The 20,336-nt window shown below is 36.5% G+C and overlaps 1 protein-coding gene across 1 annotated transcript in view; it reads left to right on the top strand.

Moving 5' to 3' along the window:
* SOS1 (SOS Ras/Rac guanine nucleotide exchange factor 1) overlaps positions 1-14,303 on the top strand; it is a 127,630-nt gene extending 113,327 nt beyond the window's left edge. Inside the window, exons 18-23 of the mRNA XM_052647909.1 lie at positions 996-1,168; positions 1,375-1,491; positions 4,521-4,785; positions 10,051-10,095; positions 11,718-11,836; positions 12,750-14,303. Of these exons, the coding sequence (XP_052503869.1) occupies positions 996-1,168; positions 1,375-1,491; positions 4,521-4,785; positions 10,051-10,095; positions 11,718-11,836; positions 12,750-13,241 (1,211 nt within the window). The 3' untranslated portion in view covers positions 13,242-14,303. The remainder of the gene's footprint in view (positions 1-995; positions 1,169-1,374; positions 1,492-4,520; positions 4,786-10,050; positions 10,096-11,717; positions 11,837-12,749) is intronic.
* The last annotated feature ends 6,033 nt before the right edge of the window (positions 14,304-20,336 follow it).

Below are 20,336 nucleotides of genomic sequence, written 5' to 3'. Positions count from 1 at the left end.
GTTCATCTTTGTGTCTGCAGTACCTAAAGCAGTGCTTGGCATACAGCAGAGACTCAGTACATGTGTACTGAGTGAATGAACTCATATTCACACACTTTTCCCCCCACACATCATAGTCAGTACTTGAGAGGAAAAGGCAGACATAAGAGGATAGGGAAAGAATAGCAGCAACAGCAGCAACAATCACAACCATAGATAATTAAGCATCTACTTTTGTCAGGTCCTATTCTAAGTCTGTAGATAAATTAACTCATAATGTTTCACACAGCAACCCTGCTATCCTCATTTCCCAGATGAGTAAACCAAGGCACACAGAGGTTAAGCAACTTGTACAAGATCACAAAAATAGAAAGCAGCAGAGCTGGCTCCAGAACCTTTATTCTAGAACAGAAAGGAACTAAAAAGCCTGCTTTTCTGTTCATTCTCCTCATCCATTGCACAGCCTGCAGTGATGCGGAAACAGGAACTCTACCTGGTTACCATAATTCTAGAAATACTGAAGACCAGAATATAAATTATATGCAGTCCTGTACTTGATAGGATTGCAGATCATTTCACATTTTCATGAGTAAGCCTATCCAAACAGTACCACCTCAGAACTACAAATCCTAATAACTTCTTGAGGGCCCCAAGAGATAATTATGCAGAAAATATGATCCTCTGAATTTAACATATTCCTCTTTTGCCAAAAATATGTGTCAAATGATGGCTTATTCTTAAAGTTCCATTAACAAAACCATGACATATGTCAAATAACATTATGGTTGGGAGAGGGAAAATTGATTATTATTCTTATAAATCTATTAATTTTCTTAAACTTGGTCTCCCTTTCTCTTGATATTTACTTAGCCTGTTCTTTTTCATAGAGTGGAAATTTGTGCTTTAATTCTTCAGTTATGATGATTGAGATGGTACAGTGTAATATAATTACTGAAAAAGAAAAAAACTAGCCTTTTCCATTTTTATCCTTGAAATAATTTCATTATATCTTCCAGGTATTTATCTCACTAATATCTTGAAAACAGAAGAAGGCAACCCTGAGGTCCTAAAACGGCATGGAAAAGAGCTTATAAACTTTAGCAAAAGGAGGAAAGTAGCAGAAATAACAGGCGAGATCCAGCAGTACCAAAATCAGCCTTACTGTTTACGAGTAGAGTCAGATATCAAAGTAAGTTGAATTCTTTGAGGATACATATTTCTGATTAAGTTTATAACCACCTGATATGAGTCAGGTTTATTTCATAGAAGAGAAAAAGGAAAATAAAACTTTAAATAATTCCAGTTTTCTTGTGTTAAAATGTTTTAAGTTATTTTCATGACTTTTAAACTGAATTTAAATTATTTAACAATAATAATTCTTTGTATTTATTTTAGAGGTTTTTTGAAAACTTGAATCCAATGGGAAATAGCATGGAAAAAGAATTTACGGATTATCTTTTCAACAAATCCCTAGAAATAGAACCACGAAACCCTAAGCCTCTTCCAAGATTTGTAAGCATTCATATTATTTCCTTTACATTTAAATTTATTTTGCAGTTGTTACCTACATCTATCTGGTGGTTTATAGTTTTCTATAAAGGCATTCAGGGAGGAAGTGCACGTGTAATGGATAAAAATAATGAATAAGTCCTTAATAAATACACTCCGGATTAGTCCACTTAGTTCCAAGTAAATGAACACTAACATTAATGTGAATAAAATCCTAATACAGTAGATGAAGAAGTTGGGCAAATGTACAAGTTTTTGTTTTGTTTTGACAAAGAAAAATGTTATTCATTATTTATTTTAAGGGCAGGAAATTTGACTGATTTATATCGATTCACTTATAGTAAATATATGTACTTACAACTTTTTTGAAAGTAATGACATGAGAATTTTAACTATAAATCATTAGCTGTAAAAATAACAGGTTTGGCAAAAGATACTTTTTGGAGGGGGAAACAAAATTTCCATTCTTTCCTATTACTTGTAAGTGCCTGACCAAATTTATGTCCAGTATCATCATTTCACTGTTCTGAATATAATCTCTCTTATTCATAAGAAAGTCAGGAATCAAGAAGTAAACATAAATGGCTTCTAAGTAACCAAGATAAATTTCATACTGTCTGTGAACTAAAGCTTAGTGAAGCTACTCTATAAGAAAATTTCTCAAGGACTAAAACAATTTCAAAAGACAGATTAAAAACAGAAAATTGAAAATAGCTATATAGTCTACTCCAGTGAAATACACTGACATCATTGAGAAACAATTACTCTGAGAAAAAAAAATGTCATAAAACTAGCATAAACAGGTGAGAACTCAAGCAATTTAATGCATTTATAAATAGTATTTACAAAATACATTTATAAATAATCCTGATGGCATCACTGTATTACCACATAGTAAGGTATCTGAATGCAGAGTTCCAAAGAATAGCAAGGAGAGATAAGAAAGCCTTCCTCAGCGATCAATGCAAAGAAATAGCGGAAAACAACAGAATGGGAAAGACTAAAGATCTCTTCAAGAAAATTAAAGATACCAAGGGAACATTTCATACAAAGATGGGGTCAATAAAGGACAGAAATGGTATGGACCTAACAGAAGCAGAAGATATTAAGAGGTGGCAGGAATACAAAGAAGAACTGTAGGTACAAAAAAGATCTTCACTACCCAGATAATTACAATGCTGTGAGCACTCACCTAGAGCCAGACGTCCTGGAATGTGAAGTCAAGTGGACCTTAGAAAGCATCACTACGAACAAAGCTAGTGGAGGTGATGGAACTCCATTTGAGCTATTTCAAATCCTGAAAGATGTTGCTGTGAAAGTGCTGTACTCAATATGCCAGCAAATTGTGAAAACTCAGCAGTGGCCACAGGACTGGAAAAGGTCAGTTTTCATTCCAATCCCAAGAAAGACAATGCCAAAGAATGCTCAAACTACCGCACAGTAGCACTCATCTCACATGCTAGTAAAGTAATGCTCAAAATTCTCCAAGCCAGGCTTCAGCAGTATGTGAACCGTGAACTTCCAGATGTTCAAGCTGGTTTTAGAAAAGGCAGAGGAACCAGAGATCAAATTGCCAACATCCGTTGGATCATTGAAAAAGCAAGAGTTCCAGAAAAACATCTATTTCTGCTTTTTTGACTATGCCAAAGACTTTGACTGTATGGATCACAATAAACTGTGGAAAATTCTTCAAGAGATGGGCATACCAGACCACCTGACCTGCCTCTTGAGAAACTTATATGCAGGTCAGGAAGCAACAGTTAAAACTGGACATGGAACAACAGACTGGTTGCAAATCATGAGAAACGCTGGGCTGGAAGAAGCACAAGCTGGAATCAAGATTGCCAGGGAAAATAACAATAACCTCAGATATGCAGATGACACCACCTTTATGGCCGAAAGTGAAGAGGAACTAAAAAGCCTCTTGATGAAAGTGAAAGAGGAGAGTGAAAAAGTTGGCTTAAAGCTCAACATTCAGAAAACTAAGATCATGGCATCTGGTCCCATCACTTCATGGCAAATAGATAGGGCAACAGTGGAAACAATGTCAGACTTTATTTTTGGGGGCTCCAAAATCACTGCAGATGGTGATCGCAGCCATGAAATTAAAAGATGCTTACTCCTTGGAAGGAAAGTTATGACCAACCTAGATAGCATATTGAAAAGTAGAGATATTACTTTGCCAACAAAGGTCTGTCTAGTCAAGGCTCTGGTTTTTCCAGTGGTCATGTATGGATGTGAGAGTTGGACTATGAAGAAAGCTGAGCTCCAAAGAATTGATGCTTTTGAACTGTGGTGTTGGAGAAGACTCTTGAGAGTCCCTTGGACTGCAAGGAGATCAGCGAGTCCATCCTAAAGGAGATCAGTCCTGGGTGTTCATCAGAAGGTCTGATGCGAAAGCTGTAACTCCCAATACTTTGGCCACCTCATGTGAAAAGTTGACTCATTGGAAAAGACCCTGATGCTGGGAGGGATTGGGGGCAGGAGGAGAAGGGGACGACAGAGGATGAGATGGCTGGATAGCATCACCGACTCGATGGACATGAGTTTGAGTGAACTCTGGGAGTTGGTGATGGACAGGGAAGCCTGGCATGCTGTGATTCATGGGGTCGCAAAGAGTCGGACACAACTGAGTGACTGAACTGAACTGAACTGAAGGTATCATAGTTCAAACCAACGGTCTGGCTTTCCTCCCAAGATTAAATTAGTTTTGCACAGTCCATTTTAAAAGCCAGAGAAATGTTCCCTGTATCTTAGAAAGATTTCCATCAGAAATATTGAAATAACAAATACTCTGGTATTTATAGGATTAAAATTCAGTTATTTAAAGGAATTCATTCCCTACTAATTTAGATAGCCATGGCTTTATGGAAATGGGGTGTTAACTCTTTAACTTGGATACTTTGATTTGAATCAGTATTAGTGGTTTATGGTTTTTCTGGATATTAATCGAATTCTACCAGGCATTTATAGAAAAACCTTCTTTTCCGTTAACGGTGTTGTAAGTATTGTTTCTTTTGATATATCTACAGCCAAAAAAATACAACTATCCCCTAAAATCTCCTGGTGTTCGTCCATCAAACCCAAGACCAGGTACTATGAGACATCCCACACCTCTGCAGCAAGAGCCAAGGAAAATTAGTTATAGCAGGATCCCTGAAAGTGAAACAGAAAGTACAGCATCTGCACCAAATTCTCCAAGAACACCGTTAACACCTCCTCCTGCTTCTGGTGCTTCTAGTACCACAGATGTTTGCAGCGTATTTGATTCTGATCATTCAAGCCCTTTTCACTCAAGTAGGTGTTCACATTTTAAGTGCTTTAAGTAACTGTTCGTACTACAGGTAAAAAAGAACCTGTGTGTGTATATATATATATTTTTTTTTTTTTTTTTTGGTAAATTTGTAGATAAACCACATATCATTTCCAAATATATTATTATCAAAGTATAAAGTAAATTAGAACAGCCCTCTTTAAATGTATTACACTTTACTGATAGGCCTGGTGATTAAGTTGGTAATTGAAATTTCATTTGAGCATTTGTTTTCAATTGGCGAATTTTAAAATGCCTCTCTGACTTCTAGAGGAAAGGAAGATAACTGCTAAAACTGCATGGACTAATCAATCTGATGCTTTAAATGTTTCCTCCAAAATTATATTTGAAACTGCTCACTACTTGATTTCTTTCTCACCAAATCCTGTAGTTTCTAATTTTACAATGTATCTAATTCACACTTCTACTTAACCCTTGTTCAGTCGACAGCATCCTAATAAACTCCTGTGGTTTCAAGCCCAGCCATACAACTCACAGATTGCACACTGTTGCTCATCCTTTCCTATTTATAAATCAGTGCTGTCCAATAGAAATATTTATAATATGAGCCTCATATGACACTTTTAAATGTTCTTTCTACATTTTTAAAATGCAAAAATTAAGTGAAATTTTGATAATGTTTTATTTAACCCAGTATATACAAAATGTTGTCATTTAAACATGAAATCAGTATAAAAATTTACTGAGATATTTTACAATCTCAGTTTTTGTCCTAAATCTTCAAAATGCAATATGTATTTTATACTTACCACAGATCTCAATTTGAACTAGCCACATTCAGGCACTTAATAACCACATGTGGCTAATGGGTACCAAATTGTACAGCCCAGCCTAGCCCTTTGAGAGGCTACCTTCACTGTTGCCATTAATTTTTAAAATCAATTTCATATTGAGCTTTAAAGCTCTACTAAGATCTCAGAACCTTTTTTCATTTATTCATTTTTAAATTAGAATTTGAATGCAGTTGCTTTTAACCCTTTCACAACCACTTCCACATGTTCTTTCCACTGGCTGTCTTAGCTCATTGTATAGTTCAAGTTCTCCCCTAATATTAGATGTAATAAAATCCGATATTGAGAGGCATCCTGACATTGTTGGGGAGGTAGTTAAGCACTGACATAGGAGTCCTAACTCCTAGTTTGTCATCTCAGTCTGCTAGTGAGCCTTCTGATTTTAGATAAAACACTTTTTTGGTGCCTTCTGTGGATTAAACTAGATTTTTAAGATTTTTTCCAACTCAGAAAATCTGTTTAAAAAAAAAATTATGGCGTTCTATTATTTTGAGATTTGGTCCAGAATACTACTTATTTATTCCTGTATTGAATATATATTTGTAGTTATCCATCAGTTTGTCTTATCTTTTCTACCACATAAACTGTGTTTGTTTTAAGAATTACTACATCTTGGCTTTATTTGGCTACTGAAGATTACAAAGTCATGTTGTTACTAGTAGGCTGTCAGATATTTTTTATAAGTTCAAGTAAAACCAGGTAAAATATTACCGTTTTCCCAACTTGCCAACCTCCTAAATTAAGTAATAAAATAAAACCAGCACTTTTTACAGTATACCTGACTTAAAATTATTATTTATTATGACCCATTTAACTGTTTGAAGAGGTTTTTTCCTCGAGCAGATGACTATGATATGTGTTATAAAGATTCCCACAGGAATGAATTATTGAAATCACCTGAAAGCCGCCGACTGCAAATTCTGCTTTTCTTATTTAAGTAGCTAAAAATGAAAGATGTGGAGAAACAGGAGATACATATTACATTCCCTACTAGTGCTGAATCTTTAAGTGATTAGTCAAACAGGGGAGAAGAGTCATTTTGGAATGCAGTGCTCTGGATCATTGTTTTCTCATATGTGGCAGTGGAATAATATTAACTTAAAATAGCTGGACAAGCAAAGAAACCACTGTAGCAGGAATTAGGCTTTGTAATCTTATCCCTGAGGATTTTTTCAGTTTCTCTTTCTTTGTGATAAAAGGAAGCACCTGTTAAAAATTGAAAATAACAGATTTTGAAATTAAGAAAGCCAGTATAATATAAAACCATCTGTAGGCTCAGTTAATCCCCTCCTTAAAGCTCACCTAAGGATATTAAAGGTCCTTATCTGCTGTTGACCCCACTCTGCTTAACAGATCTGCTAGTGTTAATGGGGAGAGGGCCCAGTGGTCACCAGCGCATCCAACTTGGTACTCATTGTGTTGCCGCTACACCAAATACCTACTTCCTTGCTGTCCTCAGGGCCTGGCAGGAAAGAGCTGCTGTACCTACATTTTTAAGTCATCTGGACATATTCCACTCAGTACGAAGAGGCAGAAAGGCACTGCAAAGCAAAGACATTGCTTAAGGTTTTCAAAAGGCGAAATTTGACTAGAATTTTTTGATCAGTTATACTAGTTGTTTTGCTTTTTTTGTTTTTTTTCCCCCAAAATAATTTACTTTAAAAACAAAGATTAATTTCTTCAGCCAATATCTGTCAATATCTCATTTCTTGCTAAATAAGCTTGGACACATCTTCTCTGGTAAGGCTTGCAATCTTACTGAGAGATTTAAAAAAATAATCATAATAAAAGAAACTCATAGGTAAATGCTTAGCCAGGGTTAAATGCTTTGATTCTGTTTGTACTATGATTTTTTTTCATCTCTCAGTAAGATTGCAGAGACGATGAATAAGTTTTAGTTTACTGACAAAATGCTAAATGAGTGACGATATAAGTGCAATAGAAGTTCACAGGAAGATGACCACAGAATGGGCAGGAATGGTCACAGAAAACTTTGTGGTGAAGACAGAGAGGGAAGGAAACTGGCCTCCTACCTAGTGCTGCTATACATATCCTCACATTCAGAGCCCTGCTCCACACCTTGCCCTTACCAGGTCCATCTCTCAGGCGATGATGACAGTGGCCGGGAAAAGGGAAAGACCACCAGCTTTGTATCTGTGGCTCTAGCATGGAGAGAGGAGGATGAAGTGCTCTTGATACATTGGTGTTGAAGGTTGCCTGATGATAAAAGGGAGCCATGGGTCTGGCCTGGTCTGTGTGCTAGAGATGAGCTTTACCCCATCCCTTAGTAGGGAAAGCTTTAACAAGAAAAGATACATTTTAAGCTGGAATGCAAAGCTTTTCTTTGTAGCAGATTGTTGTAGGTGACTAGTTTCTGATCTCATACATTTGCATTTAACAGGCTTTTGTGAATTTAAGAAATTATCCATGATTTATATAATTTTTTTCTATAGGAAAATGCTTATTTTTATTCTCAGAATGACTCAAATATAAACTGAAGTTTATCGTCCAACAGTGGTTTCAACCCCGACTGAAAGTTATAATCCCCTGGAGAGCTTTAAAAAAATACCTATATGCTCAGTCCATGCTTGTATTAGACCAGCACTGGCACGTGGGCATCAGTATTTTTAAAAACCTTCCAGCAGGGCCTAATGTGCAGCCACAATGGAGAAACCACAGATCTGTTATCTGGGATTTGTACTTAACCAGCTGATGCTGCTTTTTGATTAACTGGATTTCAGCCCTAAGTCACTGTCAGTAAATTTGTTCAGTACCCAGCTGACAAGAATTCCTAGTATATATTTCTTGAGATATATAATGTATAATTCTCAAAGAATTTTTTATAGCATTTTCCAGGCAGTAAGACTAAGCAATTAGTTTGAAGTGACAAATCAGAAAAGTGCCCCAAGTTTACACATAAATCTAAGCCTTTGCTGTATATACATTAGACCAAAGCCCAGCCTACAGCTGTGTGCACAAGTATGTATGTGGAGGTATAATCATTCTTTCTAAAAGCCTGCAGTTGGCAGCTACCGACTTAGCTTATGTTTTGATTTTACTCCTATATTGTACTAAGTATACAACCATGTTCTTGACACTTATCTCCAAAAAGCATACTTATTTCCTTTCCAAAAAAGTGGAAAATACATAAGTAGTAACCACTGGAGCAGATACTCCCTGTAAACAAACCCCTGTTATGTTAGTGAAGAGAGTCTCATTTGTAGTGAAGAGAATCTTTGACACAGCAGTAGTGGTATTTAACGTCAAAAGTATAAAAGTGAATTTTAATCTTTTGAGAGCTAACTTATCAGGATTCGCTGGATTGCTACCCTCAGTGACATAGCCTCCAAATAAACATCAGTACATATGGAAAGGAGGTAGGAGGCTGTGTTATTTAAAATCAGGGCTGTCTGGGAAACAAAAACACTGTCTCTGTATAAGCAGTCAAATTAATGGTTCTGCCAGCTGAACCTAGGACCTAAAATTATACTTGTTCTGACCAAAGAAGCTAGAAAAAGCAACAGCCCTAATCGTTTGAGTGATTGCTGTGCAAAAATGAGAGAGAGAAACCTGAATTAATCAGCTCAGCCTTATGCTGAAGTTATGGCTTTACCCTCTTAGATATGATCTGTTCAGTATGTTGGTGATATGAGGCAGTGTAACCTAAACGACTGTATTGATTTAGAACCAGTATAGATCCTCTAGCTTTTGTCTCAGTTTTTCTACTTTAATGCTCTCAGGGCTTTGCATTTTATAATTTTCAATTTTTTTCTTAAAAGAATTAGTACTGTGAAATTAGATATTCAAAAATTATCAGTTTCCTGTATAAATAATGTGTCTAAGCACCAAAAATGTTTAATGATATTTTAAGTGTTTAAAAATATAGAAGGAGAAAAGCTATATCACTTTCAGCTTGTTGTAATTTCCAAAGCTATAGTTATTTTGTGATGAACACATGCCCTAAGAACATTTTCTAAGGTATATATATATACTGATAATAATAATAATGGTATTTTTATAACATAAATTCATTATTTACTACTTATTTTCACAAGTTTGGGTTCTAAAAATAATCCTTAGTGAATGACATATTTCTGTATGTCCAACTGAATTCTTTGCTCAAATTGGGTTTATACAGTTTTTGGAAGTCTTCCATTAAAATAGAAGAATATTGTAGTTTTCTCATGAATGCTTTTTCATTTAATTATTATGATATCAAATAGTGAATCTAAAATGAATCTTCAAAATTCCCAATGATATTAATGCAATTTAATTTTTTCTCAAAAGTAAGTAGTAATGAGCTTTTGCTAAACTGTTCTATCATTCTTTAAAACTAGAATGACAGAAATAACATTTCTATTATAAATAAATTTTTACAGATGAGTTAAATATATTTCTGAAAGAAAAAAATCTACTTTTTCTTGTTTCCTTTCACAGGCAGCGATACCGTCTTTATCCAAGTTACACTGCCCCATGGCCCAAGTTAGTATATTTGGTTTAAGACTCATAATTTTTGCTTTGGCTTTAAAAATTAAACCAAATGTAACCTTTCCTGCTAAAACTCGTCTTGGGTCTGGCAGCATTGGTTCCTTGCTTTGCAGCATCTTAGAAGTGAGGCCTTCACTTGTACTGTCTTTTGATCATAAATGATTTGCTTAAACTTATATAATTCTCATGCTTTTTGTAAAACCTTTCTTCTCTTTTGAAACAACATTATTATATGGGTGGCTTCCACATTTAACCATTTCTCATTTCCAACTCTGGAGTTCTAATGCCCAACTTAAAAAAAAAAGCAAGAGCATGCATGCGCATATGAGAATGTTGGCAGCTACATGCAGTGTCTTAAGTCACACAATACACTTAGGCTGGGGACAGCACAGGCTGTAGGCAAATGACTTATTTGACTTTAGAACAGCTGTCTTATCACTGTGACTATCTGTATTATACAACCTAAATATTCATCACTGACAAGCAAAATAAAGTTCCAGTGTAGGTATTTGTTTTTAAAGTACTAACAACTCACCAACTATCCCATAAATTTTAAGCCAATAGATTGTTTTTTGCTGTCCTTCATACAAATGATTTCAGAATGTATGCAATGGAAAATAGTGTTATAAGCTAACTTACAAAGTTTCATAAGAAGAAAGGTAGGTGATCAGAATGTTGCTCATTTAAATAATATCAATACACAAAGTACTCTAAGGTCTATCTTGTTAGAACATTTAATTGACAAAATTTAAACTGTCAGTGTTTAAAGGAAAGAAAACCTGCCAAATACAATTTTGAATGATCATTTAAATGTTTTTTCACATCTTTTTCATTGTGCTGATGTACAGGTTAACTTACATTAATGTTTTTCAAAGTGTAGTTATTTATATGCCTATATTAAGCCCTTATCATAAATGTTTGTAAGATAGGTTACAATTAGAGGCTTTTACTTACCTTTTTAGTGCCAGTTCATCAGTTTACTCCTAAATCAGGTTCACTAGATTCTAGTGTAATTTCTGTTTTTATTATCAGCATAGCCTCAGTCATTTTAAATGTGTTCATCACAATGAAAAATTTTGGATTAGAATGTGATGAACCTGACTTTGCTTCCCCACCAAGGAGAGCTGATACCTAAGCAAACTGAAGAGATCCCTCCCCAGGACAGGATGGCAGGGAGAGACATTGGAGAGAGTGGTTAAGAACAGAAAGTATTCCCAAAGACTATCCAGTGAAGGCAAGGAAATTCCATACTACTACAGTCGGGGTGGGGGCAGGGTGGGAAATGAGCCCATCATAAAAGGTTAACAAAAATTACCATTCCAAAAGTTTTTAATAGTTTGCTCTCTCCCAGAAAATTCCAGTAATAGATTAACAATGGAAATGTTACTTTCTTCAAGAAGTGTAACAACAGAATAACTTATACAGCTTTTTCTCTGAAAACTCTGCTGAGAAATTTCTGCATGCTTTTATAGCAGTTTGCTTTAATAAAGGAAGTACTGTTGGGTGTTGCTTTATTGTACTGCTTTTGATACTTCTGTACATTTCTTTCAATAAATATAAGCAGGATTGATGATATAAAATTCCTGTGAACTTTTCAAAATTGTACCATCCTACAGGATCTGCTTCAGTATCATCTATAAGTTTAACCAAGAGCACTGATGAAGTGCCTGTCCCCCCTCCTGTTCCTCCACGAAGACGGCCAGAGTCTGCCCCAGCAGAATCTTCGCCATCTAAGGTAAAGTAGAACATCTGGTTATCTGGAGACTGGAATCATTGCAGTTCCATTATAATCAAGTGCTCGTCTCTCATTGAGTTCTAACGGAATGAGGTTAATACTCAGGGTACTGGGGCTTAATAGAGTTTAAACCAGAATTAAGTATGGGTTTACCATTCAGTAATGTTTATTTCCTTTCTTCTGAAAGCAGTTTTCTGGTAGGTTTTCAAAATACTTATAAATCTAAATATGGGTACTGTCAAAAAAAAAACCCACGAGTTTAACCTATAAATTTAAGAGTAATGTAGTCTCAAGCAGTTCTTTAAAAAGATAGAAAGAGTTCTGAAGCTGTATATGAAGGCATGTTTTAAATGAAACTGTATCTCAGTGCTAAATGTTACATATCTAAGCCTGTAACAGGTGAATTTGACAGCCTTTTAAGTGGGATTTTCATGAAAATTCCAGGTCAGAAGAGACCTTAACAGCTCATAATAGCTATTTTTTTCCTACCTGTTTAAATTTCTTTCTTTGCCAACTGTTAACATGATTCGGTGGTATCAAAGTGTCCAGAGAGCAGAGCACCTAGGCAGGGGAAAACTCTTTGCAGAATACCATGAAATGCTATTATAGTAAATTTAACATTATAAAATTGATAGGTAACATGCTAAATTGAAATGATCTTATCTTAGATTGAGTGATAGGTAAGCAGCAGCAAAGAAAATTTTGAGAAGAATAAAAACTTAACATTGAAGGAAAAATACTTTTTTTAATGGATGAACTGCCATAACCTCCAATTTAAAGCATATGGCAAAACTCCCTGATCCACACCTAGAGTTCTTCCAATAACGTATTTGAAAACCCAGCTTAATTCTTAGTATATTCATGGTGCTACATATGTTGTTAATAAATGTCTTTTTTTCCCCATTTATGTTAGATGATGTCTAAGCATTTGGACAGCCCCCCAGCAATTCCTCCTAGGCAACCCACATCAAAAGCCTATTCACCACGGTATTCAATATCAGACCGGACCTCTATATCAGACCCTCCTGAGAGCCCTCCCTTATTACCTCCACGAGAACCCGTGAGGACACCTGATGTTTTCTCAAGTTCACCACTACATCTCCAACCTCCCCCTTTGGGCAAAAAAAGTGACCATAGTAATGCCTTCTTCCCAAACAGCCCCTCCCCCTTTACACCACCTCCTCCTCAAACACCTTCTCCTCATGGAACAAGAAGGCATCTGCCGTCACCACCATTGACACAAGAAGTGGACCTCCATTCCATTGCTGGGCCGCCTGTTCCTCCACGACAAAGCACTTCTCAGCATATCCCTAAACTCCCTCCAAAAACTTACAAAAGGGAGCACACCCACCCGTCCGTGCACAGAGATGGACCACCACTGTTGGAGAATGCCCATTCTTCCTGAGTTCCTCTGGATCAGGATGTACGTTTTCCTAGGCCCAGATCCATTGCTGGCGATGGATGCGCTGAACGTGCCAGCACTGAGGAGTTAAAATGAAAACTCCAAACACTAACGACTCTACTTCAAGATGCAGTCATAAGACAATGAATTTTAACATGGACATAATTATAAAGTGAATATGGAAAGGTTGATCTAGAGGAAGTGGACAACTGATTTCACTGGAAAATCAAGTAAAGGAACCTTTTGCCAGCCAGTAAGCAGGAGTCCTCTTTTTGTGAAGTGATCTTTATCATTAAAGGGATGGAAAACAGTCTAGTATCCAGCAGGCCCACATGATGACAGTTTTTGTAATTCAAAATATTATGCACTTTTTAAAAAGAAATCTTAAACAGGGATCTTCAAATCCTCCTTTGTTTTCCTTTGCTTTTACTCGTCCTACTTTAGAATATTTTCTTAAAAATCATTCAGAGGACTGTGAGGAAAGGCTGTGGTACCTGCCCTTGTTGGAATCAAGGCCCAGCACCATACTGCAGTCCTGTTTACAGATTATTACAGTGAATTGAATGGGTACCGAGGCTTCACCAAAGAGGTACTTTTTTTTTTTTTTTTTAAGAATAATTATGCCAATTTTAAGAGCATCGCCCTACCCACCCTCCCTACACAAACAGAATGTGGTGGTGTTGCCTTCAAACGAAGTTTTGTGTCATTAACAATGACAGAAGAACTCTTCTAAAAATGTAACTGTCAAGCATATGATTTACATTTAGGAGACTGTTAATCTTTATGCTAGATTGTCATTTCCCCCCTTTTCCCACAGAGGTTTACTGGTAATCCATGTCATGGCTTGTAGCTGTCCCTCTAACCATACTGTGGGAGTGCAGTCACCCGGTGGGAAAGGAGCACTTGCTGGGCGTCGCTGACACCGGCCATGCTTGACTAATAGTTGGGTGACCAGCATATCTAGAATTACCTTGCATTGCCTGAATCATGTGTATATAGTGAGTGTTATATAATATACCTGGCAGGTCTGTTTTAATTTAATTGAATAAAGATACAAATACTTTGTTTGGCTGGCATATATTAAATTATTATATGGAGAAAATGGTTGATTCTTATTTCTTTCAGTTGAAACACACACACACACACAACACTAAGCATAAAAGCACGTATTGTGGTACGCCTTGGTTTCTAGTTCTGGATGTGTGTATTCCTCTTAAAAGAATGGTCTAAAGTTGCAGTTCAGCATGTAGGAAAATATTTGGTTAGAATAGGATGGGTATCTTTTAAGCAGAGCTTTGTAAGGTTTTTAATTTCCTAGGTAACATGTATTACAGTTTGTTAAAGTTTATATTAAACATTCTACCTTGCCTGAGGTCTTTGCTCTATCAGAACTATTCGTAATAGAACATCTACCTACATCATTAATAGCATAATATGGATTATTCATTAAACCTATGTACTGACCTTCTGAGTCTAACAATACTGTGACTGAAATGCATGCAACTTGTTGAAGAGAAAAAATGTTAGTAATCTCCACTATAATATCTGTGAAGTGTGCAGTATTCCATCCTTAGAGTCATCAGTTCATCGGTATCTGCATGTGTCCTCTGAATAATGAAGTAACATTTCAGCAGTTCTGTTAACCATGCCATTAGAGGCATTTTTAGAAGTGCTGCATCATGGTGGAAACCTAGTACTTTAATAATTTTCTGTGATATTTATTACAGCATTAAATGTACATCACAATAGTACAATATATAGTCCTTTAAGACCAGAATGTTGGTTGCATCATCATTAAGCAATCCATCCTGTCATATTCTTTCTTATTTATTTATTAGAGTTGAATCTTTTGTTTTTAATATTTGTACCATTCCTATTAGGGTAGCCACTTTTATGAAATGTCTCCTTTCAAAAGTCTCCCCCAAAATTTATTTCAAATCCACTCTTGTTTGCAAAGCATCCATAAGACCATTCATTCAACAAGTATTTATCTACGCCTACTTACTAGTGCTGCTACAATTAATCATAATACACATTGCAGAATTTCCATGACTTTTTATTAGTCCAGCCTCATCATCCCTAGGATTTCCCTTTATGTGTCTTATGCACACTTCTCTTTAATTACCCCAACCCTAACTCCAAATGAGAACCTGAGAAAAGTCACATTGGAGCCCATTCAGTATCCCTCTGGCCAGTGTGTTAGCCTTCTAATAAGGTTATGACCTCTTTTCAACCTTCCTGATTGCATAAAGAAGAAAAACTCAGATTTGAAGTTCTAATCTTCCAAAGGGAAGTATTCTTTTACCCTGGTGGTTCTAGGCGACCGCTTCACTGTGCATCAGCGGTATATGCATTGTGGATAGAGGATATTTGTACTCTGAAGTATAAAAGTGGGGTCAAAATATTTTCTGCAGTGGTAACTGGTTAGAAAAATTTCAATTGGATGCCCTTAAACAGTAGTGAGAAAACTGTATCCTTGCTTTCTTCACATGTGAAGCATTAACTCACTGGCAGATTTACTCTTTGTAGTAACTGAAATCTACTTAATCCAGGGACAAGAAGTGGCTGAGAAGATAAATGCATCACCACAAAATTCTGCTTTTGAATTCAGGACATTACAAGACAGTCAGTGCAGCATGACTTTCCTAAATCACATTCCAAAACATGGAACATTTCTTTTAGAAATGGAAATGCTCTTAGTTGTTTCATTATCTTTAGATCAACAAAATGAAAATATTTCAAGGCTGAATTTACCTACATGGGCCAATAACCAATATAATAGAAAGGGAGGCTTTTCACATCTAAGTAGTTTTAAAAACAGGAACAAATAAAGTATATGTTTCTAAATTTATTGAAAGACAGGTTATTTACTCTTTACACATCTCCAAATGTATTTTAAGACTACGAATGATCAGGAAATGTATAAACATCAAAAGTTTGCTTAATTAAAGGTTGTTGGATATCAGATTATGTGTTCAGTAGGTTACTACGCTCTAACAACTCAAGAATGTTTTAATGATTCTAAATTTAGTGAAGAGCATGCCACCCTAATTATACTACAGTTAACAGAACAGTGTAGTGAACTGTACTTTTTCAGTTGGAGGCTACACTGTGGTTCCAAATTCCTTAATGTGTTTTTCCCTATATTAAAAATTAAGCCAAAAATTAGTTGGTATCTATGATCACTATCTTGTCTTAATTCTCAAATTTAGCTCACTTTAATCATGTACCACCTCATTTGTCTTTTAATGACAGCTTAAGTTGAGATTTTTAAGTGGCTCAGCAAAACATAATGCAAATGGAGGGGGGGAGAATTCCAATTTATTAATGTTATACATATTGAGGAAAACATTTTTTTTCCCCTCCAGATTCAGAAAGAAAAAATAAACCATTTATTTCTTGGTATTCTGCTGCTATAGGTAGGTTCACTTATCTTTTAACCTATATTGTATGACTGTTGTACAAGTGTAGGTCCTATGGAGTTGCACATTAATCTTTACCAGTAAAATAAGCATCACAGGGTTAAAACCAGTTTGGCTGAAAGAATTATGCAGTAAAATTATTTATAAGGGAAAGTGGTGACTTAGTTTATTTATTCAATATTTTTCTTTTGAAGCATCTCATTACTTTTAAAATCATTTCATAATCCTTTATACATGAGCCAATGAAATATTTTGAGCTCTAGTTAAAGAAAAGCATGAAGTCTATATGATAAATCTGAACAAAAGCACTTGTAACTTGTTTTGTAAATTTCATGCCTTATTTTCCATTTTTGACACCGTAAAGTGCATTTTCTGTCAACTGTGAGCAAATTTCCCTTTTGCCTTTAATGAAAATAGTGCATTAAGTAGCCAATTGCTGCAGAATTACAGAGCAAGTTAGCTAAAGGTGGATCACATTGGACTACCACTCAAAGAAACAAGATGCATAGCAGATGGAAGTCACACGTGTGGCTTTAGGGAGAGCGCACCTGTGCCAGATGCATGCCACTTTTCAGTAGCTGCCAACTGTGCCTTTAATTAAGAACATCTCTAATTTTTTTCTTCAGATCAAGTCAGCATTTGGGGGCGGGATCAGGGCAGGGGACTCTGGGGTGCAAACATCTGGTGAGACCCACCAGAGAAGAAGCCTTTGTTTGTCAAAGTGACACGAATAACTTTAGTTGAAACATGTTTGTGTATATATGTGTGTATTTGCCTTTGTTTAGTAGCACGGTTATTTGCTAAAATAATTGTCAAAAAAATTGCTCTGTCAGTCTTACTTTGATGTAAAAACAAAGTGCAGTCTACACATCTAATACGGCCTTTGTACCTAACCATGTTCGTAGGTAATCTTTGTACTCTGTGTGCAGCAGTATTTGGTTTGCATTTAAAGTGAAAATAATGGCTGTTATTTTTCTGGCATTACTAAGATAAACCGAAAAATAATAAAGAAAAATGCCTTACATAGCCCACACGTGTATTATTTTTGCCTGTGTTTATTTTAGAGAGCAACATTTTAATGTCATCAGTGACTCTCATTTTAGCTCATACTCTGTGGAAATAGTTTGCTCTTAATCATGCTTTTGCTTTGAGGTGCTTTTTTCTGTATCACAGTATTATAAAAGCAGTTGAATACTTCCTCCTGTTGCACACTGAATAGAGTGAGTGGGAGGACACTGGGATGAAAATTAGTGCTTTAGTGACCTTGGGTGTTACTTGGATAAGTTGCAGAGGGAGGGCTGAGGCATTTGTATTCCCTAAAAGAAGTTTTAAGATACCACAGTTCCTCGAGAGGCAGGTTTTGCTGAGACCTGCTGGAACATAGCAGACTGACATTCAGCAATTCTTTGTAGGCTTGGCAGGAAAAGATACAGCTTACAGCTGCACACTGCAAAGAATTATGCAAATGTGAGGTCATTCACGGTGAACTACAGAATGTGAAAACTCGTGATCCTGAGAGATGTAATGCCCTTATTTAAAAATTAAAGCAACTGATTCCTGGTATTTGGAGGACTGCTTTCCGAAACAGTTAAAATTCACTGGGGTTTTTTTGGTTTGTTTTTAACCCGTGGTTTAAAGACCCAAAATCATTAGTTTGTACAAATTCCATTTGTAGTCCACTGTGAAATCCAAATATGTATTATTGGGTATATTCTAGGTAATCAATTTAATAGCTATAGGAAGATAACATTAATATTGATTAGTCAGACCTGATTTCAAATTTGCTTTTGAAACACCACTTTTGAATTTTAACCAGGTGGTTTGCCTTTTTACTTAGTCACTAGCTCATCACAGATTCAGGGCACTTGAGCCTCTAGGGTTCAGCAGAGACTACATTTTTGCAGATAGATGCAGATGGCAGGGAGGACTTTGCCTTATAGCCATTCTACTATTTTAGGACTCTTGACTGTCATTGGAGACAAGAAAGAAAGCTACAGCCCATTTTTAGAAGCTGGTTTCTCTACCATCATGACTCATCTAGAAAAGGAAAAATCACTGTTGGTGGAGTACAGGCAGGTGCTTTGGAGTCCTATATCTGTGTTCACCTTCTGGTTCCATGACCCATTAGATGTGTGACTTTGGAGGAGGTATATAAGTAATCTGAATCTCTGTTTCTCAGTACACAAGGTTAATAGATCTACCTGGGACTCTTGTGAGCTTTAAAGGTAAGATGTGTAAAACCCAGTGCCTTTCAGAGTGAGTGTTTAATAGTAACTAAAGTTATGAGGGATATATCTTCAGAGTTTGCCTGTTTTCAGATATCTGTTAAAGAGTTTGATTTCATCCTGAAGTTCCCATTAATTTGATTATGTACCATAAAGCTTCTTTGATGTTCACTGTCATTTAAATTGGTTTTGAGTGACCTTAGTTATAAACATTTGATAAGGGCCCATCTGACTTTTCAACATTCAACAAAATATTTATTGTATCTGGTACAGTTTTGATGTTAGGAATATAGCAATGAACAAAACAGACAAAAATCCTTATCATCATGGGACTAGTAATCTAGTGAGGAAACATAGACAAGAAGTAGTAAAAACAGATATATGTAAGAATATTGTAACTGCTATCAACAAAGACCAGACAAGATGACAAGCAGAGGCAGGGGAAGTGAAACTTGACCAGTGTGGGGAGAGTCAGCCTCCTGCAGGAGGGGACACTGAGTAAAGCCTTGAAGGAGGTACAGGAATGAGACATGCAAATATCTAGGAAAAGAATACACCAAATCACAGGGAACAGCCGATTCAAAAGTGTGGAGACAGGAGCGTGCTTAATATATCTGAGGAATGGCAAGGCTACTTGTGTCTGGAGAAGATGAATGAGTGAGTGAACAGGAGATGCCATCAGAGGTTTAAGGGGCTCCAGACCCTTTGTAATGGCTTTCGTTTCTGCTTTAGAGCAATAGAGCCCTTAGAGGACTCGATGTGATCAGATTTACGTATTAACATCACCCTGGCTGTCATTCTGGCTGCAGTGTTGAGAATAGTTCGAGGTTATGAGTGGGAATAGGGCAGCTAGCCAAGTAGACAGCAGATTGGCCAGGGTGATGGCAGAGGAAGTAGTGAGGAGAGGTCGGAGCCCTAATATATGGCTGACGACAGCTAGATTGCTGATAGACTTGATGTTGGGTTTAGGAAACAGAATTGTCAAGGAAGACTTCCAGATTTGGGGCCTGAGCAATTGAAAGGACAAAGTTATCAATAACCGAAGTGGGGAAGATTCAGCTGAAACAGGCTTGGGCTTCAATAAATACAGAAGACATCTGAGAAGTGCCCAGGAGACAGGTGGAAATGTTGAGGCTGGAGTCTGAGAGAGAGTTCACTGTTGAAGATATAAAATTGGGAGTCACTCTCATAAACGTTATATATTAAAGGCAACAAACCAGATAGGATCACCAAAGAAGAGAGTACAGACTGGAAAAAGAAGAAATTTAAGCCAAGAGCCCTCGGGCATTGTAACACTAAAAGAAAGGAGTGAGGAGGAACCTAACACACAGACCAGGAAGGAACGGAGGTGAAAATAGGGAGCCTCTTGTGTCCTTGAGGCCTGGTACGGAAATAATTTCTGAAGAAGGAAGTGATCAGCATGCCCAGTGCTATTTGATATGGGGAGTAAA

The sequence above is a fragment of the Budorcas taxicolor genome, chromosome 11 (genome assembly GCF_023091745.1).
Source record: "Budorcas taxicolor isolate Tak-1 chromosome 11, Takin1.1, whole genome shotgun sequence".
Classification (NCBI taxonomy): domain Eukaryota; kingdom Metazoa; phylum Chordata; class Mammalia; order Artiodactyla; family Bovidae; genus Budorcas; species Budorcas taxicolor.
Note: the sequence above shows the minus strand (reverse complement) of the source record. Positions and strands in the feature narration are given on the sequence as shown.